The sequence below is a fragment of the Aquila chrysaetos genome, chromosome 23 (assembly GCF_900496995.4).
Source record: "Aquila chrysaetos chrysaetos chromosome 23, bAquChr1.4, whole genome shotgun sequence".
Lineage (NCBI taxonomy): Eukaryota > Metazoa > Chordata > Aves > Accipitriformes > Accipitridae > Aquila > Aquila chrysaetos.
In genome coordinates, this window is record NC_044026.1 from 10,428,308 (window position 1) to 10,452,483 (window position 24,176).

The 24,176-nt window shown below is 35.9% G+C and overlaps 1 protein-coding gene across 11 annotated transcripts in view; it reads right to left on the reverse strand.

The window, feature by feature from the left end:
• The window catches only part of HERC2 (HECT and RLD domain containing E3 ubiquitin protein ligase 2), a 115,507-nt gene that overhangs the window by 54,373 nt on the left and 36,958 nt on the right, over positions 1–24,176 (reverse strand). For all 11 annotated transcript variants that reach the window (XR_005931233.1, XR_005931234.1, XM_041119563.1 and 8 more), the window contains 32 exons: positions 23,870–24,021; positions 22,846–23,003; positions 22,280–22,393; positions 20,623–20,874; positions 19,501–19,694; positions 18,747–18,947; positions 17,796–18,024; positions 17,597–17,721; positions 16,090–16,268; positions 14,961–15,145; positions 14,417–14,572; positions 13,955–14,140; positions 12,661–12,831; positions 12,451–12,554; positions 12,189–12,339; positions 11,379–11,593; positions 10,340–10,472; positions 10,103–10,230; positions 9,785–9,980; positions 9,052–9,188; positions 8,353–8,526; positions 8,134–8,270; positions 7,895–8,046; positions 7,281–7,472; positions 6,242–6,429; positions 5,545–5,737; positions 4,744–4,926; positions 3,990–4,174; positions 2,158–2,305; positions 1,868–2,064; positions 1,404–1,634; positions 495–630 (listed from right to left, as the gene is read on the reverse strand). Coding sequence is in view for 9 of the 11 variants with exons in the window: in XM_041119563.1 (XP_040975497.1) it covers positions 495–630; positions 1,404–1,634; positions 1,868–2,064; positions 2,158–2,305; positions 3,990–4,174; positions 4,744–4,926; positions 5,545–5,737; positions 6,242–6,429; positions 7,281–7,472; positions 7,895–8,046; positions 8,134–8,270; positions 8,353–8,526; positions 9,052–9,188; positions 9,785–9,980; positions 10,103–10,230; positions 10,340–10,472; positions 11,379–11,593; positions 12,189–12,339; positions 12,451–12,554; positions 12,661–12,831; positions 13,955–14,140; positions 14,417–14,572; positions 14,961–15,145; positions 16,090–16,268; positions 17,597–17,721; positions 17,796–18,024; positions 18,747–18,947; positions 19,501–19,694; positions 20,623–20,874; positions 22,280–22,393; positions 22,846–23,003; positions 23,870–24,021 (5,482 nt within the window). In the remaining 2 variants the exon portion in view is untranslated. The remainder of the gene's footprint in view (positions 1–494; positions 631–1,403; positions 1,635–1,867; positions 2,065–2,157; positions 2,306–3,989; positions 4,175–4,743; positions 4,927–5,544; positions 5,738–6,241; positions 6,430–7,280; positions 7,473–7,894; positions 8,047–8,133; positions 8,271–8,352; positions 8,527–9,051; positions 9,189–9,784; positions 9,981–10,102; positions 10,231–10,339; positions 10,473–11,378; positions 11,594–12,188; positions 12,340–12,450; positions 12,555–12,660; positions 12,832–13,954; positions 14,141–14,416; positions 14,573–14,960; positions 15,146–16,089; positions 16,269–17,596; positions 17,722–17,795; positions 18,025–18,746; positions 18,948–19,500; positions 19,695–20,622; positions 20,875–22,279; positions 22,394–22,845; positions 23,004–23,869; positions 24,022–24,176) is intronic.

A 24,176-nucleotide genomic window follows, 5' to 3' on the forward strand; every position in this document is an offset into this window, starting at 1 on the left:
AAAATCAGTCTACATCCTAATTCACTGTGTGAAAGCCTGTGAAATACTGATGATGTAAGATAGTTTGAATAGCACCTGGATAAAAAGTCTGCATACATTCTATGACCCATGATATTAAAAACACCACCTTCATAATTTTCACACCCTGGACAATCATACAGACATATAGCACAGTAAGTGCAGTTAAGATGTTATATGGATCCAATACTTTAAACCATTCAATACAAGAAGTCCAGCCCCAAACCTTTTTTACATTTTCTCAAAGTAAAAATGGTATTCCACTTATAGTGCAGAGCAATTCATCTCCTAGCTAAACTTGTCTCATAAGTGCCTATTATTCAATACTGACTAAGAAAAAAGGTAAGGTTCCAGAAGACCCTTTTTCTTATGTACATTTGCTGTTACCAGTATTTTTCCCAGAGTATATCCATCTATTTAAAAACAAAACAAAACAAACTCCCCCCCCCCCCAAAAAAAAAAAAACCAACCTGTACCTGAAAGACCCTGATTAGGAGACTTCATTCTTTGTTTTTCTACTTTACTTCCAGCCAGATTTACTAGCTGAGCCCAAATGGATAGCATCGGTTCAGTGAAAGGCAAGTTGTTCACATTAAAAGCCACAACTGGAAGCTAGACAGTGGGGGAAGAACCAGACAAAACAAAACAAAAACAACAACAACGGCAACAAAAAAAAAAACCAACAAAACAACAACAAAAAAAACAAACAAACAAAAAAAAACCCACACAAAAAAAACCACAGGTAAGCATTTTACAAAATTTTACAAAATCATTCAAAAGTTTCAATGCTTATTAACTGAAGAAGAGAAAAAGTAGCATTCGTGTTATTGCTCTTGACCAGGAACAACTGGAGAGGATTTCTACTCCCTCCATAGCTCCTAAACCTGTATTTGTACCACGCAATTGTAGGTCTACTTGGTGAAAAAGCAAGACAGAGTCAGAGCAACGAAGAACTGCAGTCCCTGAAGTAGACCAGGCACTTTGACTGTGCTTTCACTAAAGCCATATTAACCAACTTGAGATTAAAATTCAAGTGAGAACACCCAAGACCTTTTACACTAGTTAGCAAATCAAGTTAAATACAAATAAATAAGCTCCTCTCATGTGAGAGCTATAAATCACATTGTCATGACTTGGGATTTTACCTCAAGTCAAAGGACTTCAGCTCAAATCCCTTCTCCTTTCACCTCCTCAACAAATGAGGACAAGGCTTTAAAGGCCCTATAGAGGTTCACATGAGTACCGTCTTAGATTTGCATTCAGAGCATTGTACGTGTTCAATGTCAATCTATTTACCCAACGACGAACAAATATTTTCTTTGCACCATACCGGAGTCTTTAACCATACCCTTCCCAGTATTAAAGCGTCAATAAAACAAACTTACTGGTTTTAGTTGATTCAGAGGGCACACCCTACATGTTCGCATGTCATAGAACTGTACAGTAATTTTCCCTTTTGGGGTGATGCGTGTCACTGTGCCTTCTCCAAATTCATCATGAACTACTTGTCCACCCAGTCTCAAGCGACTGTCTATGCCACCAATCACTGCTAACACTGCCATTAGGCCTCCCACCTCTGGATTCTCAGTGTCAGGAAAGTAGTCATCCAACAGAGCCTAACAAAGAACAATAAAATTAACTGTAGGGAGAAAACATATACTTCTATCTGCTTTAAAATACAAAGTTAATCACACATATTTCAATTTAAAAATTACAATACATATATACATATAAAAATAGAAAAATGGTTTCAAAATTAAACTTAATATTGTTTATAAACATTTAATATTTATAATTTCAAAATAAATATTTCTATAAAAATGATCTTATTTTAAAACGTGGAAACTACCCCTTCTGACTGTTTTCCTGCAAAGATGTGGGTGATGGAGGTTAGCTGAGAGTTGATGTACTTGTTTATGAGTCCATTCCACTGGCTGAGCGAATGGAGCGTCCTCAGTAGTGCCACTATCTCTTCTGCTAAAGTACTACTGTGAGTGGCAGTTAGAGATGCTTGGGGCCTGGCCTTTCTCCTTCTCAGAGTAGATTCTGGAAAGACAAAGCAATTGCACAACAGTTATCAATTTAACGCACACATTTTCTATACATAAAAATAAGCCACTGAGGGGAAAATTCCTCTACCTCTGAGTAGTGGGATATCTGAAGAACAAGTACTAAGCAGGCTGCCTAAAAATCCAAACAGTTTTTCCACAAGAAATTTCATGTCTCTTGACCTTTCATTTTTATCCCAGGATGGAAGTACTGCTTTCAATAAATGTACAGCAAGGATCTAAAAACAGAACAAAGTTAGTGTTATTCCATTCTATGTCACCAAATATTAAAGAAATACTCAAACATATTAAGTACAGAAGAAAGACTTAAAATAAGTTAGCCTGCCTTTGTAGTTCTTTCTATAATGCTGATTTCTTTTCAGCTGTGGAAATTACAAAGCTACTGATCTTCTGCTCAGTTTGCTAAGGAATATTTTAAAAGAAGTTGTGCCAGTTCAAAGTCAGTAACAATTTTACTGGCATATTATATTAGTGAATCCAACCCCTTCAATACTCAGGACTTGAGACAAACACACACTGAGAAACAATGTAAATGACTAAAACACGCAGGAAAAATAAGAATACAGAATGGGAAGGTTTATTCATATTCCAGACTCAGAATTTGGTACTAAGATGTATTTCAGAATGAAAGTTCCCAAGTATTCTGCAATGAAGGTATGATAATTAAGAATGATAAGATATAAAGCTGAATGATACAAGGCAGCAAAAAGCAAATCACGGTGACACCCAAAAGTAGTTACTGTGGAACTAGGGCCTCCGACACAGTACAGAAGGAACAGGCTGGCATCTCTAAATCTAGACACTCAGTGCAGGACTGACGAGGAACATGGGAAGGTGCAGCACTGCAGCAGCAAAGAGCAGATAGGGTTGCACATTCTAAACAGGAGTATTTCAGGTTTTGAGCTTCCTCATCTTCTACCCAGAAGACCAATACAAGTGACCAATAACAATGAAGAGATCTCTCTTCTTGTGAGCCTCTTGTCAATAACACGTCTTTCTAAAACTTCACAAGGTCTCCTCTTTTTCTTGTTATTAAGTTATGTGCTGGTACATGAGGAATGCTCATTTCTCCCGAGTATTCCCCGAATAGCACAGATTACTCTAATGCACTAAGTCCTGAATAATGACATCAGTCTCATCATATTAATAATACTGGCAAGAAGTTGCTGGAAGATCACACAAAAATGCACAGGCCTTTATGATACAAGGCTTTAGTTAAAAAATGCTGATGCCTTATCAAGGAAAAGATTAAGAAGAGCTTTTGATCCCCTAGCCTTAAAACCTGGAAGAGTTATTCCATAATAAGACTGCTTTTCAATCTCATGAAAAAGGGACTACAAGATGCTAAGGGAAAATAAAAAAAAAAGAAGAAAAATTAAAAAAAAAGAAGAAAAAAGAAAAAGGGGAAAGGGGACAAGGGAAATACAATACCAAAATAAGATGCAAAGATGCAGCTTCTTAAGAGAGACTGTAATTAAAACATTAATAACAGTTTACTATGGAAGGAGGGACAGTAGATAATACACAACTCAATAACTTTAAAATGAAAATGCACATTTTTCTTATCCATATTTTTGTTATTCTTCTAGGAAACATTATATGGGATTTTGTGGAATACATTTTTGGAACACTGTTTTGGCCTCTCACCTGTACAAAACTTTCAGGCTTTCAATAGAACAAGGGAGTGTGCAGTGCCCTGAAGGCTCAAAAACTTATATATTTAAAACAATGAATCCTAAATATAAGAAGGCATGTTATCTTTTTCCCAATTAATTAAAAAACTGATTTAAGGACATTTCCCATCTGTTTTTTAAAACACACTTTTTTTTCTTTTTTTTTATAGACAACTAAAGTCTACTAAATTCATTGCCTATCAAAGTAATTTGGAAATACACACGTTACCTGTCTCTGTAGTGAAGCAGCAGTGAAAGATTCATGCCCCTCAACAATTTTCATTAGCAAAGTTATCCATTGAGATGTACTAAGAGTGCTGCACATCTGAGGCATGAGTGCTATACTTCGAATGAATCCCAACGTGCACCAACTCCTATGCTGTTCTTTATAAACTAATTTATTTGGCAAGGAAGCTAAAAACAAAAAGATATATACATATAACAGTTGACTTTTCCACCAGCTATGTAATTCTCTATATACCACATGGGGCTTTTTCGGACAAATCGTAACACCGAGCTACTCCACTGTCTTTACATGAACTATTAACTTCAGTTTAGAGCCTGTAATTAATTTCATTAAATATGCCTTTAAAACAGCTCTCATCCTTATACTGTGTCCTCATTTCAGAGTAGTTAACAGCATTACTTCTGAAATTACAAAGCAGCTATGGAAATGAATATGACATACCGAGTCATACTGCTGTCCCCAAACAGAAGACGACTGCAAAGAAATGCATTGTCTAAGCCAACCATACACATCCCATGCATTTCTCCCGCTTTTACTGTTTGCGTTCTAAGAATGCTCAAGATCACTTAATGTTGCCTTTGCTAACAATTAAGATTTTAAAAGCTCTGAAAATGCATTTTCTAGCCTTCGGCCTTAAAGGATTAAAAACCAGTAACAAAAGATTTACAAAGTTACAAGACAACAAAGCACAAAACAGAAGCACATAGCTGAATCAGACTGTTTCTATATAATATACCTGATTTATCTATTGTTCCACTCTCCACAAGCATACGGAGTAGACCACACAAAGTCCTAGTAGCATCACTTTGCATGACTTCAGCATGGACACCAGCAGAGAGACACAGTGTCTGCAACAGGTTCACAGTACTTGTCAGCATCATGGAAGTAGGATGGAGATTCCTTTCAACTTGTTCTCCTTCTGAAGGGAGACACAAAAGGCAAAGGAATACATTACTATTGAGTTAATCTATTTCACAAAGAGCTCTGAAACAAACACTATGTGAGAAATTTGTTGTAAATATTTTCTCTAAGATTATTTGACATGAAGAAGATTCCTTATGTCCAACTGCAAGAGCAAAATACAAACCAGATATTTTTTGCAGATATTTTCAAGTTATTCTCCATCAGTACACAACTTAAAAGAAATGCCAAATGGAGTGCCAAGAATAGGGAAGGAGTGTGACTAGATGTATAATTAGGCCATATAAAAAACCCACATTTTAGAATGAAATTAACATATGTTAAAATGTATACCTCCTGGTATCTCTAACTGAAACTCTTTCAGATGGATAATACCGTTTTCTTTGGCCCATGAATATGTAACAAATGTGATACCATCCTTTCTATCCTCCTTTCTCACAGTAAAGCCATCTTAAAGATTCTGGACAGAAATGTACACCTATTAAATTAATCTTCTTTGATGAAGTATTTTCTCCTGTGAAAGAAGCTTTTTCATATTATAAGATATAAATTTTGGAATTCAACTAAAACCCTGCCTCCACTTTTATAAAAAAAAAAAAAAAAATTGCTTTTTTACCAGAATCATCCTCAGTGTCTGAATCCTCTGTTGTGGGCTGCGTTGCCGGTGGTGGCTCAGCTAATTTGAGATCGTATTTTCCCTCCTTCCCCATTCTGTAAGAATTTGTACTTCCAGTGTCCCACTGCACTCTAATCCAGCCATCTTCTCCCAATTCTCCAATCACACGTCCCAAACCTGGAGCAGGTCCATCCTGACAGAAGACAGAGGCTCAAGTTACACAATCAACAACATTAATTTGTATCCAAATTTCATAAAATAATAATGCAATTGCTCTTTTTTGCTACTAACCTAATGGTTAGGTAGTAAACATTCAATTATGTTTCAAAATCCAGCATAAATTTGGAAAGCATTTCACCATCTTCAAGAAAGTAGTAGTAAACTGGAACACTCCTGTTTAGATCCATTTTACTACGTACTACAGAAGTACCATACACACCTAGTTGGAAGTCTACAGTATTGCAGGAAACAAGTGATCCAATTTCCTGTTAAACTGTGAATCAGAACAGCCTCACTAAAAAAGAATTTCCATCTCCAAAAATGAAGTTAAACAAATAATTAACATATTTTATGTTAATTCTCCAAGTCTTTGAAATGTGAAACAACATTTAAAGTTTGAACATAAAATTCACAGACAGTCCACTGAATAGAGACTTTAGATTTTAACACACCCAAACCTGTATGAAAGAAGTTGTACCTGATCACCCCATTTCCAGTCTACCCCTCTCACCACTCTGGTACCAATTTTCATCATGGCTGCCAGCTCTGGTCCAGAAACAGGGAGCTGAACAGGTGTACTTTCCTTTCTTGACTCTTCTAGGACTGTGGCAGAAGCTCCATGAGAAGAAGCAATCATATCTTCTTCAGTGTTGTCAGAACTAGGTCCTAAAGAGAAAACAAAAATTTAAAACCAGCTACAAGTTTTTATACGTACCTTTGTCACACTTAAACTTTAAGGCACATGAGGTTTGCAATACAAAAGCAATAACAAATAGGAAAGCTGACTTAACAGGTTATACAGTCAAATGAGCTTTTAGGAAACTAGGATATCATGGTTTTGAATGCACAGGAGTTTACTTAATTTTGAACAAAAATAAGTGACAAATAATAGAGACACTACAGTGATGAGTCCAGTGGCAAAATGGTTCTACTAACAGAATTTTTTTGGAAAAACTTCTTATGAGCACTCCAGTTAAATTCAAGTTACAAGAATAAATATTTGCTATTATCTAAGAAAACCAAGAAAGAAAAAGCAGGAGAACTTGAATCATAGCAAAACCCACCACAGAACTACTTATAACAGGAAAAAAAAAAAAAGGAAGCTTCCAGCTTAAATATTCAGACTGGGAACAGTTTTAATAGGTAGAACAAATGAAACTGAATGAGTAGGGAATAGGCAGTTTCTAATGTTTTCATTTTAAATTTTCCATTTTTAGTTTATTTGTAATGTTTCCACCAGAATTACACTACCACTCCTAAATTCTAACAAAGGATGGCCAAAGCAAAGGCTTCGGAGAAAAATCGTGACTGAAAAAAGGCTATAGTCAAACCAACTTCCTTCTCAATCGTGCTTACAGATGTGGTTTCTGTATCGGGGGTAAAGGTAAATAGCATTAAGTACCAGCTTTAAGCAGCAAAGTCATTCTGTAGTTTGGGTACACCAACAGATAAAAAAAATACAAGAGATTTATAAAACATGTGCTTTCTTCCAAACAAGAAACAAGAAGATCTCATACCTATCAGCCGCAGTGTTGTTTGCGTCAGTGCTAGCATGCCAGAATTAAGGAGGAGACTCAAAGTATTAGCACCGTGCTGCAGCGTCAACATGTTCAGCATGACCAGCAGAAAACGTGCTTGTGGAATAGTTCCAAGACTTGGTCCTGCTGGATTTTCATTAGTAATTGTTTGTAGAGGAACAGGCTGAACACCTAATTCAAAAGTAATATGTAAATAACAAAGTCAGCTGATATTTGGGAGCTACAATAAAATAAGTTATAGATTCATTTAATTGACAGTTTACAATATTTTTTATTCCCTGCTTGGCTTTAAGAACTTACAAGCTGAAGTTCCAAGAAACTTTTTGTAATTTAGATTTTAATAGTAAAATGTTAATAATGAGTAATTAATCAGCTGTTGCTGGGAAACCAGTAACACTCTCTTAAACACTGAAAGTGAGTTAAGGGGGGTCAGGGTGCAACGACACATGGACAGACAGAAAGTCAAAGTAATTCCCAGCACAAACCAAGGGAACTGATTTTAGGATCCCAATTATTGGGAACTTTAAAAAAATGCAACAATATTCATTCAAAACAGTTTTCTCCCCAGCCAACAGCAACAAAATGAGATTCACCTAGTTCTTTAAATTTTGCACTAGCATCTAGCAAGATGTTCCGGACATTCTGAATAGCCCATGCATACAACTTTCCAAAAGTTACTTCTAGCAGCATTCTGTTAAACGGTGGGATCAGATCAACATCCTTCAAGCAGTCGGTAAGAGGTTCCCTTCATAGAAAAACAACAACAAAAGTAAGTATTTTTTTCTCACTGAAGAATTGTGAAAGCAAAAGCAAAAGCAACAAAAAGTTTTACCCTATATTGGCTCCTTCTGGAATAAGCCTCTGCCATCCACAGAACATAGCATACTGCACAGATGGAAGCAAAAAATTCTTTGCTGCCAATTTCAGAATAGTATCTATTCCCTCCAGACGAACTTCTGCTCTTTCCAACTGCAAAAGAGAGAAAAAAAAAAAAACCCGTCATACTTATGTAAACTGCTAATACATGTGACCCCATTTTCATCCATTTTACCTGTTTTAATAAACATTTTCTCATTTTTTCTACATCCACCGGCTCTTCTTTAAGTGCAAATTCAACAATGGTGTTAAGGAGGGCAGACTGTGGATACAAGCCTTGGACATTTTGCTTCAGCCATTTGTATTTGTGGACACCTGTAACTGTACTCAAAAGTGGTTGCCACTTATCCTGCAGAACAGGAAGGTAGCAAATGAAAACATTTTAAACAATTTAATTTTAAATTACTGAAAATATAAGTTATTTCATGTAAAACCATGTCCAAATTTAAAATACCAGGAGGGGAAAAAAAAAAGGAAACTTTTTCAAAGCCAGGAAACAGCTTAGTATTATTTGTAACTCATTGTCTTGTTTACAATTGCTACATAAAATTTCAAATGTATTAATATTCAAAAAAAGAGGAAGTAACCCATCACAACATTTTTTTTTTTAAATGAAGGTTTATCTGAACACTTCTAAGATTATCAACAATCTAAAACTTAGAGAAGGTACCTTTACATATTCTAAATATGCAGTGCACAAGCTTATTTTTAAGAATTATTCCAGGTTTCACTACAACAATGCGCCATACTTAATTATATATCCCAAACAATATTATCAGAATATTAAATGTCAAGTTAAAGAATCACACTTTAAGCTCATATTTTTTCCTCGCTATTTTTATTCACAAGGTTGATTCAAAATCTGATATCCTACCTTGGGTGATTTGATTGGTATGGGCCTTTTATCTATAGCTACAGGACTGTGAGGTACCACACAGGATTCTTCTAAATCACTCTCTTCGTTTCCAATTTTGGATTCTTCCACATCAGCAGATTCAGATTTTTTTGGCACTAGAAATAAAAATTATTCTTTCATGTAATCTGATAACATTACAGTGTCACATTTTTAGGTTTGCCTGATAACCTAAGCATACAGAATGCTTAAGATCTGCCTGTAATAAAATGGAAATGTACTCTTGGTGAACTCTATGGCCAACTATTATCAAATTAGCTCTGGTAATATCTGCAATATGTTTTTATCTTTAAACCAACTTCAAAAGCACTTTCGTATTTGTTCACCACTAATTTATTCCCAGTTAAACAGTTCTTTGACTACACTGCTTTCATAAAACACGATTTTTAATAAGATGCCACTTCTAGTTAAACTTTACTAAAACCAATTCAGAGGGACTGACACTGATGAATCATTTTTAATATGCTGGAACACAAAGAAGCATGCCTCACCTAAACTTGACGCTCTCGTCAGTTCCTACAGCAAGAACAGGCAGACATGTAATCACTGATTTAGAAAACTTCATGAAAATGCAGCAGAAAGCAAATGGCTTTGATGCTTTAGCTAACAAGAGTCTCAAATAAGGAGCAGCAAATCTTGGAACAAGATTGATTTTCATTGTTTCAGAGAAAATACAACATCAATGTTGCCTTACCTCTTTTTTTCCTTTTTTCTCTAATAATTTTCTGAGCTACCCTCCGCCATCGGGGCAAGGAACTCAGAAGTTTAAATTTAGACATTATAGAGAGATCATTGCAAACTGCGGGACGTAGTTCATTGAATAAGAATCTCAAACGCTCAATGACAGGAGCACAAACTTCCTTGTAAGAACGTCCTTGTTCTTGATGGGTCTAGAAAAGGTATTGAAAGATTAGGTTACTGTTTAATATACAATAAAATGAACAATATATAACTTTTTAATGAAACACTGCAAATGAAAAATAATCTAAACTTCAGCAGGTAAAAGGCTTACCTTAATCAGTGAGCATTTTGCTTGGTAGACAACACGACACACATCCACTACAGATTTTGGTAAGGTTTTGTGCTTTACCTGGTCAACTCCAAGTGTACCAGGATGAACAAGAGACAGTGCTACGTGACCTTAATGGGAAAAGACAATCTCTGAATATGCATTTCCAAAATCATCCATAGCAGAGTTTAAACTGGTCCAAAATGTATTCTGGGACAGCTATACCACAAGCCTACCTACCCAAATCTTCATGCTTCAGAAGACAACATAATAACAAACGTCCTACTTCTTCCACAGGATGCTCAGGAGGGAACGTGATTGGTGTTGTTAAGTGACACTGTTTACAGTATCTCTCTATTTGACACAAGAAGTCCTACAAAAACACACAACAGCCTCTATTTAACTTTGGTTTTAAGTAAAATGAAAGGACCCAAAATACAGCAGCCAGCATTTAAATAACACTGAATAACCTCTACAATTCTGAACTAACATTCAAAAGTGAGATGCAACACACAGTATGCACTACTTAAAACCCAGCAGCTACAATCCAATACTACAAAGAATACCCTATATCATTCTTCTTGTATGAGGAGAAACATGGCTCAAGGAACAAAGCTACTACTGCTTTTACCTCTTCCTGAGTTAGCCGGGTCACATAACACGATTTTTAATTGTCTTCTCCTGACTCATCATTACTGCTATCCTATCCTCCCAAGGACTTATTTGGGGTTTTTTGATAAAGGAGCTGAACTCAAAGGGTTAGAAAATCTGAAGGTATTACACAATACAGTGATCAATGTAAATCTTAGGGGTTTTCATAATACCCAGGACTCCAACTAGGTGAAACCTAAAGTCGCTTTGTGCCTTGGGGTTCAAGACAAAGGCATACATGCACCTGACACACAAAATACATTTGCACTTTGACAAAGAAACTTCATCTTAGTTCGACTGGAGGTGAGCAGGGTTTGTCAATACTACTAAAACTTGACATGGAAAGTAACACATTATTAATTTTTTTGGTAAGAATACATTTAAATTTTTTAGTTCTCCCACTCAAAAATTCAAAAGGAAAAACTGTTATATTATGATATTAAGTGAAATACACAAATTTTATCCATCAGTAGTACTTAGCCACTCCTTTCACAAAAAGTAATTCTGAAATAACTTTTTCGATTATTTTGCTATAATTTTTGGAGAATTTTCACCAACAAAACTGTTTCAGGCCACCACTGCCACCCTTCAGCAACATTTTTTGTGAACAGAACTACTGAGGGCTTACCTTCACAGTGTGATCCTGAATATTATTATCTGCAATAGCTTGGAGAAAAGGTTGTGAATGGTCACTCAAAGTTAATCGATGTGTATAGAGTTTTGATTTATTTGGGGTAGCGTTACCAGGTGAACTGCAATGGTCTTCATCTTTTTCCTCATTGTAACTGTAATGAATCTGACTAGTTTGCAAGCCTCCAGAAAAGATAGATGATTTCAACCATTCTAAGAGAAAGAACACACAAATATATATTCTGATGAAAGAGTATGTTATCAAGACTCAACAATTCCGACAAATAAAATGCATACACAGCTTCAAACAAGATTTAGCAGCTCTTCTATTTGCTGAAACTTTTTAGCAGAAAAAAAAAAGGGTTCTGCAACTAGGAAACAATTAACTAACAGGGCAGCCATCACCTTTTTAGAGATAATAGGGCCTTAGCTATTTTTCTGTGATTAATATTGAGACACCCAACAGATAGAATCCAACACCCGATGCTTCAGGCACTGTTAATTGAACACAAATTAGTAAGATAACTGTGCTATACAGTCTCTTTTCTCTTTCAATATTCTATCTTGCATGTTACAAAATTCTGGATATTTAACTGTTCAAAATTATCTAATCCCCATTTAAATCTTGCTAAATTATTGGATCTTGGTGAGTGTGGTAATTAATGTTAAGAATAAAGAATTTCTTCAGAAGACAGCAAGACTAAAGAGGTGCTAGACTTCCAGTTAATTTATTTGGCCTGTGTCTTTTTCTTGCATGCTTTGACAAGTATTTATCACTTCTTTAAGCTCAAAATGAAGTTCTGCTTACTGGCACATTCAACTTCCAGAGGAGAAAGTGGTGTGCTCATTGCCAGGTAGGAAGCGTGCAGTCCAAGGAGAAGACCCAAATTCCTTTCTGTGTCTATTAGAGGTGATGACAAAGTACTGAGATCTGGTGTTGTAATCACTTCCTGGTCAGGCTAATTAAAAGAAATAGGAGTTGAAAGCTAGAACTCAGCTCCAAAAAGAATTTTGAAAGCAAAGCAGTACTTTACTTTAGAAAGTATGTATCCCATTAATAACATTTTTACCTCCATATACTGGCCAACACAGAAGGCATGCATTGACTCCCTTGTGTCTTCAAATTGCAAAGCAGCCTCCAAAGCAACAACTGGGTCCTCACCTGCAAACTGAGCTAATGAAAGAATGAGGTAGTCAGTATAATGTCTAAAAACCTGTTTATGCCATCTAGTGTTGAAACAGAAGTAATTTGTGTCTTTAATTCAGATGCTGATTCTCACCAAGTATGCTACTACCAGTTAAAGACTGGGTTTGGAAGTCCTTTATATCATACACTTTTCCATCAATCACTGTCCAAAATCCTCCATCTTTGTTGTGGTTCTCTAGATCAGCTTTACGTATAAGTGTCACCTCCTCATTATTTCTGCTACTCTGGCCAGTAAAAAATGAACCTACAGGTATAAAACAGAATAGAGAAGTTATCAACAGAAAAACAGAATGTAAAGGTTTTTTTGAACATTCTTTTAATAGTTACCTGACCAAATTCTTCATGTCTGTTCAAAGGCTGCTTGTCTTTTGATATGCTCAACAGTCAAAATGGCTATTAATATGTTCCTGTCTACATATTATGCAATTAAATTGTCTGTATGCTGTATTCTTTTATGCACTAATCTCCAATGTCACACTGTCAAAGACCTAGCATTGCCCAACTATATGACTGTTTTGTTTGGAGGTGGAGCAGAACAACCAGTGTTCTGGCAAATCGCTGCCCTAGTTGGTTCTCCCTTCAAATTACTTCAGTTTTATTACATGTTTGCCTACAAGGCATTGGCTATATATTTAATTTCAGTCTAAATCCAGATTTTTTTAAGATAAAAGAACGAAGGTTACGTACATGTTAGAATTCTTCCAATCTATGTATCAGTAAACTATTTCAAACTAAAGGTAATTTCATCCAGGCAAGAAACATCAGAGTTATGTTCGCACACATGCGCCTTCATCTCAGTTTGCTCTATTAGACCAGTAACTGAATTTTCATATAGTTTTCGCTCTCCCCAACACACTACTATCTAGGAGTGTGACCTTTAGCTCTCTTGGGTTATGCCAATGATGTTTCATTCCTCCCTCCACCAGTAAAATGCTCAGCCAGAAACGCACATTCTCTGCTTCTCTTTTCACCCCAGGCACAGCACATATTATATAGCGTCCTGGGAAAAGAAAAATGCTTTATTGCAAAGCTTTCACATTACTCTCCCTTTATGTTACGGATAGAATTTAGTAACAAAATGCATAGACATACTACTCATGTTTTCACTGCAACTCTTCACACTCAAAATGCCAAATGATGTGAACTACTTCTTTTAAAAGTTGCATTTGTATTCTGTTTAATCCTACCTCTATACGTAACTTCCTTAAGAATTTATTGACAGAAATAAATACTGCCATATGAATTGGTTAATAAAAATTTGTACTGTAAAGCAATATTCCCTTCCTGAGGGCGTTCATGAACAGTCACAATTTTTATATAGCTACTTAATGAAAACATGAATAAATAGTCCAGATGCTAGTACATACCCATTATTCCTGGCCATGCTAAATCCTCATTGTCATCCCTTTCCTTTCCAGGGGCTAAATGGTTAAATCTGTCTAGGTGTTCTAGCAAGCCAGCCAACAGAGGGATAGCACCAGCTTCCTGCATTAATCCAGCATTTTTACTGAGTAGCAGCACTATAGAAACCACCAACTCTGGAAGAAGAATGCCTAAAACACAGAAAACACAGAAGATACTTAGATTTAATTCAAGACCTACATTTATAGCATTACGTAAGTAGACCACCAAGCAATACATTCTGCCTTCTATTACTGCTTTAGTACAAAGCTCTTGCCTTTCTCACCAAATCTGCCCTCGTTCTCTCCCACCAATCAAAAGATGAACTTGACTCTTTTTTAGTCATTTAGAACTTTCAAGAACATCTACAATATAACTTTATAATTTCGTGGAAAGGGAGGAAAGGAGGATAGCAAAGAAAAACCTACCCGTTAAATCCCCATCCACAACACGAGATACTTCTGCAAAATGCCTGTGACTAGTAGAAGCAATGCTGGTTGCCACAGGAAGTATATCACCAATGTGCGTGCACAGAAGAGCAGTGTATTTTTTCAGTAAAGAGCCAACACCTAAGAGGTCAGGACCTGTATAAAAAGGAGGAAGAGCACAGAAAACCATCACATAGCCATATTTAAGAATCAAGATTTCAAAAGCTGTCAAACTCTTTTGAAATGCAGCCACTCAGTATTAGCCCTGAATTAAGAAACCACATCTTTTTAAAACTTGTTAAAAGTTTATAAGTAGTTTATTATCTAGATCCTGTTGCCTTTCTAAGAGAGATTTTCCTTTACAGAAAACAATTTGAAGAAACTACTTTCAAACAATTTTCAGACAGACTGAGTAACTAGGCTGATAAATGAGACAAGAAGATAAATTAAAATAAGAAGCTGCTATCCTGTAAAAGAGGTATTGCAGAAATGCTTGGGGGGGGGGGGGGTAGGGGGGCGTACTGATTTTTTTACAATAACTTACTGTATGTATTAGGGATCTGCCCAACACAATCTCCTGGGTAAAGTTTACTAACAAGTAGACGCTGAAAACGGAGCAACAGGTCCAGAGAAGCGGATCTCTCTTTGCTATAATGTTCATGGTCCATGCAGGAAGAAATGCGACGAGCAACATCTTTTAGTTTGGCTATCGTCTGTGAAGCGATGTTCCTAATCAGTATAAAAGTATTGTAAAGTACTTAAGGGGAGCTAATAGTGAAGACAGTCCACAGAAACGCAGGTTAAGCTTTTGCTAGCATTTCACACAAATATATAAGAAACCTATGCAAAGTTTCTTTGTAGGATGTTCCCTTATTTGCACCATAGTACCCAAAAAGTCAATGGGTTTTGTGGAGGCATTTGGTTTAACAGGATTCGTAAAACACATCAATTTTTTATTTTTTGTCATCACTTACTACAAAAAACAAACTTGACTATTTTCCCTGAAAGGCTGCAATGAAAGTCATGACACTATGTAGCTCAAAAGAGCCTCAGTAGTGATTAAATTACATAGTTACCATCACAATTAAGTGAAAAAGCACATTACATTTCTTAGTAATCTCATAATTAATTCCTGCTACCTATTAAATACTGTTGTAGCTGACATAAAGAAGCTTTGTTCTCAGCACCCTACTGGTCATGCATTCACAATTCTTTCTCAGTGTCAAGAATTTAAAATTCAAGTTTCTTCCCCACTTACAGCCCCAGCTATAGTCTCCTTGAGGCCAAATATTCAGTCCTAAATAAACAGGGCAAAACATTCAGTTCTAAATAATCTTCTGCTGATTCTCATACTTTGTAAGGACAGGCTTTTGAACTTTTGTCCTATATTTGTCACACAGACTTTAAGAGTACAGGAACAAGTATCAAAATCCATAAAAGCAAGGCAGTAAGTCTTTCTAAAATCAGGTAATTAAGTATAGAACTTTGCTCCATAGCAAAACTATAGACTAGCTAGGAGAATGTTCAATATTTTGAATTCTGAGGAGCTAAAATGCTAGCAGGAGACTATTTATTCGCTAACCAAAATTAGTCATCGTTTAGGTGACTAGTTCACAAAAACATGTAAACAGATCTTCTGTACAAAAATAAAAAGACAAATTCAAAGCAATTACCTTAGTAACTGCTGAATTAACTGAACTAATGGTAAACTTTGTTTTCCTGCAGATTCATAGATTCCAGTATTAATAAGGTCTTTGTCCAATGGAGTCCTGCTCCTATGAAGCGTTGATGCATTTGCTTCTTGCTCATCAATTTCTTTTTCTTTCTGTGCTTCTTTTTTTGCTTCAATATCCTAAAAAAGTAAATCAAGTTAAAGAAAATGCACAAACTGCCACTGTGATTATGAAACATTTTACTAACAAGTATACACAATAACAAGATCAAGTTACTTTTACTTATGTCAGAAATGAAACAATTCCTACCAGACAAATGTGTATTGTATATTCTACAACAACCACATGGGCATGCTTTTTTTTAAACAATTATAATACAAAAAGAAGGGGGTGGGGGGAAGGTAAACAAGAGCAGACAAATTCCAAATTCAATTTCCACCAAACCAAGTTAACAATTGATTTCTGTTCTATGTATGTTTAAACATGCCAGTAGCTCCTGCACCATTCACAACTGAAGGCATGTTTACTCTGTATTTATAAAAGTAACAAATACAGTCCACTGCAGAAGAACCTGGGTTAGATTTGCTACTGAGCTATAGTCATACAGAACTCTATGGGAACAAATTCACCCAGGTTTTAGACAACGTAAATTAACCTGTGCATTGCTGTATGCTGCCACCTAGATCACTTCCAGCATATATCTGAAGTTGGCTCCAGCATCTCTGACCTATGCTGTAACGTAAATGCACCCTAGGAGACTTGGTTAAGAGTCAAAAGGTCCTGCATGTCTTTAAATACAACAGAAAATGCTAATGCTAGACTATGCATTAAAGCAAAACTTAATGCATGCATTTCCTCTGCATCATAAACCTCCCCATTTACCAACAGTAGAGAGAAACCAAGAAGAAAATATACTTGGAAGAATAAAACAAATGAAGCGATAAGGGAAAAGCACATTTTTGTTTTCACAGCCGTACATAAATATGGCAATTTAAAGCAGTCTTTGCAGAGGATGTCCCATCTCTGAGAGATTAATGGAGAAGACAGTATATACAGAATGTTTCTTTCATCCTTTGTATAACTAGTCAGCATTTGTTAAACATTCGAACCAGTCTGAAATGGAATCTATGGAAATTTGGGATACTGAAAAGAATTCATTCATCTTGAATTCATAAGTAATAAGGCTGAAATTTCTGCTGGAGAGATATGGGTGAAATCAAGGAAGTGAAGAACTCAAGAATCCCACAGAAAGGTACAAAGTGCTTTGTAAAATTATGCTCCTATGACAGAGCTTTATGAAAAAGTTTGTTACCATTGTTTAAGTCACCACTCTAGGCAACAAAAAGAAACACTCTATTAAAAAGGAGAATATGATTCATGCTTCCATACAAACACTGGCTCAAGTTTCAGGTCAAAAGAGGACAACCATCAATCCACAAACTTCAGAAAACACTTGATACATCTTCATATTCTGTTTATACAGAACTGCAAAGCTGCTGTAACATACCTGAATTTCTGCAGTAATAGCAGCATTTAGTGCAGACTCTAAGCCCCCATCAGCCATCAAGCTGCCCACCAAGAGGTCAATCATAAATCTACGGCCTGGACTTACATTCATTTCATTTCCTGAAACTAAGAATGGAAGAAGGTATTAAAGAACTAGAAATACAAGCACAAAACAAATAGGTTTAAAACTTGGGACCAACCTGCACTGGGTAAAAGGGCTGAGAGTGCCCTAGCCCGCTCTTCTGCTGTTGGCAGTAACACAGACCATCCACTCTGCAGCACTGCTTGAGCGGCTGATTGCACGGTATTAAGAACACCAGCATTGCTTGCTAATGTTACCACTGTCTGTTTCAGGCTATTGAGCAGGATACTGCCCAAACCTAAGCCAAGGCATTCCGGATCCACCTGATGACTAATGGCGGCATGAAGCTGAAAAAAAAGAAAGGGGAGGGGGAAAAAAAAAAAAAAAAAAAAAAAAAAAAAAAAGATAAAAAAGATAAAAAAGACAGGGACAAATTTTAATTAAGAAGAGATGTGAACTTGGGGGGAAAAAAAAAAGTCAATCCTGGAGCAATTGAGCAAGTTCACTGACCAAGATACAAACTTCCATCTGTAAATTTGTAAAATTAAACAGAAATGCTGGCTTGCCCAAACACATAGTGAATTTAAACTAACACTTACAGTTTATGAACTATATGTAACTATATCCCCTAAAACTCCGAACTATAATAACCTAAAGAATAACCTAAACTGTTTCTACCTCACTATAGTATGCTAGGAAAAGAAGCACATCTTCAGTGACTGCCAGATACCTTCTACAGAGGACAGTCACTCTTAAAAATGCTATTTAAAATTCTTAGAAATGCTCAAAAACTCTGAGTGTATCGATTTATTGAGTGGGTACACAAGGCTTAATCTATTTACATTTTATTTTTGTAATTCATTTTTAATGAGATCCAAAAGATGTTGATAAGAAAAAAAACCAAACACTAGCTGCCAAATTTCAAAGATTAAAAAGTGATATAGTACTTATTTCACTTTTTAAATCAATAAAAATGTTATAAAGCACATTAAATCCACTATTTTCATCCCAGCAATTTACTGAAACATTTAGGTCAACGACTGCTCAATGTGTAAGAAATTGAAGGTACCTGAAGCCTTAGAAGGTTTAATGTTGCCACAGCCATACACTCCTTTTCCTGAGGAGGGGGCCAGTCAGAGGAGCCATCCATTCCCTCTGTCACTTGTCTTAGTAACAGATCCAGCTGCTCAAATGTCATGGGGCAAACATCCACCACAAATGGCACCCGCAAGCCTATTGACCATTCTGAACACGATGACCAAGCAAAACTCTATAAATGGAAACCATATACAAAGTTCTACAGTTATTTCCAAAACATAAGATAACACTGATTAAAGATAGGAGTGTAAAGCTAATATCTGCCTTCAAACAGTAAGAGAAGATGCAGAAATAATATCAGCATATCAGTTGAAGAGAACCCTCCACTTGCATCCTTGTAAACATACATAAAACCCTACCAATCCCAGAAAAGAACTCTCTTATCACATTTTCCAAAGTGCTGTTATGCCAGCCCAGATACCTCACTATCTTTGCTGCAGGACACATTCTGTTTGACAACTCTTCAATTGCTGTACCAGACAAAAAACCCAAACAGGTAAATAGCTACTTCTCAGAATAACCAACAGAGGGAAAGCTAGTCATCCCTTTTTGGCAGAGGAACTGCACAAGATTTGTTTTTTGCAAGCCTTCATTTATTCAGAATAAGAAATAACAATAAGAAAAGTCATGCAAGCACAGAAAAGGGGACTGGGATTAGTGTACAGAACTAGTCTCAGTGAGAGAAAAAGACAAATTGTAATTAACAATTCAAAAATAAAACTCACCTGAGCAGGCCCACAAGCAATTCCAACAATATGCTTTGTGTCTAACCCTGGGAGAGCTGCAGGCTCTGGTTTGGTGATCCGCAAAGTATCAAAATGTTGACACTGATCATTGCTTCCCCAGCTATGCACTTCACTATCTTCAGTCAGTGCTAAACAATGGGTAGATCCAGCTGCCACATCTATCACTTTTTTTCCTGATAGGGAAGCCAAATATTGAAAATCTAACTTAAAGATTGCAATCATTAACAGAAAAGTATCAGAGGTAAGGAAAACTGTACTAATTACAACCATAGTTAACTACGAACACATTATGGACATCAAGAGCCTCACCTTTGCCTTAGTAGTGGATGGGAAGAGTACAGCAAAAGAAAAACCAAGGAAATATTTAAAGATTCTTAAGAGACAGCTTAAGTACAAAAGTTTACAAGTTTAAAAAAAAATATTCTGTTTTGTATCCCTTCTATGTAGATACTTTTTCAGGAAAGTTTTAATAAAAGATCTCCCCATCTATGAACAGAGACTGTAAAGTTACATTGTAGTCATGAGTTCAGAAGTTACTTTCAGTTAGATCCTTCATCATATGAGAGTAACAATTTTAGGAAAGATAGAGCAATAAAAGAGGTTTCTTCCTCATCCTTCCCTACAGAACCTCAGGTTTCTCACAAACTCAAGAAATAAACTTCACTGTTACAAACTAGTCAAAAGTACTGGCATGAACACAACTTTAACAACATTACCTGTTGCCTGTGATTTTCATTTATTCTATTCACATGCCTTAATTGAAGCATATGTATAATATATATTTATTTGCATGACAATGCAAAAATACATGTTTTAAATAAGCATTTCTGTGAACCTAATAACAGAAAAGCAAGAAGAATAAAAAGAACAGAAGACAAGCAGCATTTAAGGTAGTCATAGTGTCTCTAAGTCTGCTAGAATTTTAAAGATATAAATGCAGAAGTGATGGGAAGTGTGCACTATTACTTTTTTCAATGCAACCAGCATAAAACGTGAGAGTACATGGTACCATCATTCTTAAAGTTGAGATCATTAGTGTCTGGTAAAAGATTCCAATAACAGCGAAAAAAACTTTGGAATATTTCCAGCTCTGACAATTACCTTTCAAGCCTTCCAGCAGTTTGGGATATCGAACATGCTCTTCCGTTCCATGCCCAAGTCTTTGATTGTCACCTTTTCCCCAGGTGTAGACCTGGCCATCTTTGGTTAAAGCAATAGAAAACTGACTCCCGCAACGTACTTTCACAATGTCCAGATCTTGAAGTTTTTCTATCAACTTGGGAGTCTTGCAACCATCACTGCCTCCTCTTCCCAGTTTTCCATAATCTCCATCACCCCAAGACCACACTTGGCCTTTAAATCAAGAGAAAGAAAATAAAAAATATTGCGTTGCTTTTTCATGTAATGAAGTTATCTGTTTTAAAAAGCAAGTTCTTTAAAATCTGAGATTCTATAATAAGCACAATTTTCAAATTGTAACTTAAGAATAGCAGTTACAAATTAATTTCTAATTGTTCATGAAAAAAGGAAGAAAAAAATCTGAAAAGTTTTCATGTTGGCAAAACTAAACATAAAAAGTGTAACACACAACATGCACTGAGAATTCATCAGTGTACAGAAAGTCCTTCTTAAAAACATATGAGGTATAGGATTTACTGCAAGTCAAGCATGTAGTGTGATCTTCAGTTAAAAACTGCCTTCTTTTATTATAAGGCATTATTTGTAAGAACTTGCAAAATTTTTTTCCACATCAAATGGCCAAATTGTCTGCAAAACCTGTTTTCTTAATTTTCAGCTCTTGTCATTCAACCATTTCACAAAATGAAATTAAAAGTGCCATTGTCTATCGTGTTCTTTTGAAATACACTACTAAATCTAAGCCCTGATGTAGGATCTTAGAAATAGTCAAGTCATTCTGCATCTGCATTAAGTAAAATTATGGTTCAAGAATGGTAAACCCATGCATGTCCAAAAAAGAAAGTCTAGTTTTACATTCTGATGCATTTAGGTTCCCTATTTGCATAAGCTAGTCTCTAAGGTACTCTGATAAGCAATGGAAGCATGCAAGAAGGGGACCAAGAGAAAAAAAAAAAAAAAATTAAAATATGGGTTTCCATTTCCTGGATGAGCAAATCTTTCAGCTTTTAAATACTGCACATCACCATAACCAGCTATATTTTAAAAGAACAACTAGCTTCCAAGAACTATCTGCTTTCTAAGGGATGACTTCAGGGATTAACCTCACACAGTGAAATTCAGGTTTTGAATCTGTCTCACCCTAGGCACCTCGCTCAGGGATGCTGGGAAGCAGAATTTCAATACAGCCTCTCTTTGGCACTTCCCATGGGTTAACACAGACAACTCTCCTACTTAAAATTCTGGCTGTTATGACAACATGAGTTATTTGCACTTATATAATAATGAATAAAATTTAGACATGTATGCACATATACGTAATATTTCGTGTGTATACATTTACATGGGTATTTTAAATATATAGACCATAAATGGAAATATATATATTTGCATATTCATAACAAATATATTGCATATCTATGCATGGAAATATATCTGCATATATTATATGCAAAAGGTATAAATGTACATACATATTTCCCCAAAAGGAATTTCAGCTTCAAATTCTTACAGAACTCAAGCCACTAGAAATAAGCATATCTGCAGTATAAATATCTTCAGAGTGAACGGAAGAAAAGGTAAGCTTATTTATTAAACTGTTAAGTTACATTTTGCTACTAACCATTTTCAGTAACTGCAAGAGTCTGAGCATCTCCACTCCCACACGACACATCAATAACTTTGAGTCCTTTCAGCCCCGTGACCAGCATTGGGATGGTCTGATCTTCACTGGAACCTTCAAAACAAAGTAGTTCTGTGAGAAGCAAAACCAACAAGGTCTGGTAGGTTCTTCTGTTTGGGGTTTTTTTGTTTGCTTTTGGGTGTTTTGTTGTGTGGGGGTGGCGGGGTGTTGGTTTGGTTTTTCTTTCAGATTTGAGCATCATGACTAAGCTCCCATATGGTTTCTTAGGTATCTAATATGGACTTAATCCATGAGATGGTCTTTGCTTCACAAGGAAGGGAACAGAGAACAGTGTAGATTTTTCTTCTCCACCCAATTGCTTATTTTCACATAACTTACAGAAATTTAGTAGTTTTGAGACAATCCCTCCTACAATTATTTCAATTCATGTGAAACCACATATGGTTCTCAAATCAGCTTTAGGTAAGTTGGATAAAAGATCATTTGAGACAGGTACTAAACAATTCTTTGACAAACAACTTAATTCAAGATATCAAGTAACATACCATGACCAAGCCTGCCATAGTTTCCTCGTCCCCATGTATACAGCTCTCCTTCAGCAGTAATGGCTGCACTGTAGGTGCTTCCACATGCGATATGAACAACATGTTTCCCAGCTTGCTTTCCAGATAAAGCAGATATCATCTTAGGTTCCTCCAGAGGGCTATTTAAAGAAAGGTGACATATTTCACAAAAGGTGATGAGTAGGTAATAAAAGGTGTGACATACTTGTTAGAAAACAATTGCTGCAATTCTACCTGCAAACCTTACTTCTGACTAGTAATATCAAGATATAAACACACCTAAGCCAAAAATTAAGTTCAGATTGTTCAACAACATGCAAACCACTGAAAGAATGTCTGACAACTATGATTTGTATTTCCAATTAAATTAATGCAGTGTTTTTTAAAAAATGTTTGTCTGTTATAAAAAAAATTCTCTTTTCTTTAATTACTATATCTGAACAATTAATTTCATGACAGAACAATTAATTTCACAACACTGCTAACCCTTGTGTAGCAACTCCCTTGCTTTATAGGGAATTCAGCACTGGGGAATTCCTCTAAAATTAAAATTAAAACCTCTAAAATACATAGAGGTACAACCCCTACAGAATACCCCTGTAGAAGGCTGCTCCTACACAAAAGCAGGACAGTAATGTTATTGTTTACCACAGGGGAAAAAAGGAATAATATATGCAACATGACTGCATAGGAAATGATGACCCCACTCTGACATTTGAGTCAATGTTTCTAAAGAAAATGCATTGTGGATTCATAAAACCATGAATAAAAGGCCTAATAACAGTGCAACCACTACTACACCCTCTATCTACAGGTATTTCAGAAAGTAGCATTAATACAGAACTGGGAATATTACAAGCAGAGAAAACATGCAAGGAGAATGCAAATTCTGTTCAATAACAGACGAATGTCAAATTCTGAATGTGTTTATATACACAACTAAATAGTTTTTACTATGAATTCAGAACACTGTCAAATAAGCGTTATAATTCTTTTTATTACATACACTGTATCCCCATGGCCTAGTCTTCCACCATCTCCACAACCCCAAGAGAAAACTTCACCATTTGCTGACAAAGCAAGATAGTGATGCCCATCTGAATGTGCTGCTATCTTCACAATATTTCTGGAAGCTAGACTCTGCACAAGCTGTGGTCCCTGTGAACCAAGCAAAAGCAATATACTTACAAAAACTGCTTATATTTTCCATCACTTGCTTATATACAGAATAACTAGGTACAGTTTTCCTAAGACTTTATCAAAACTGTGCACTCAAATTAATGAGGTGAAGGTATAAAGAAAAAAAAGATCCA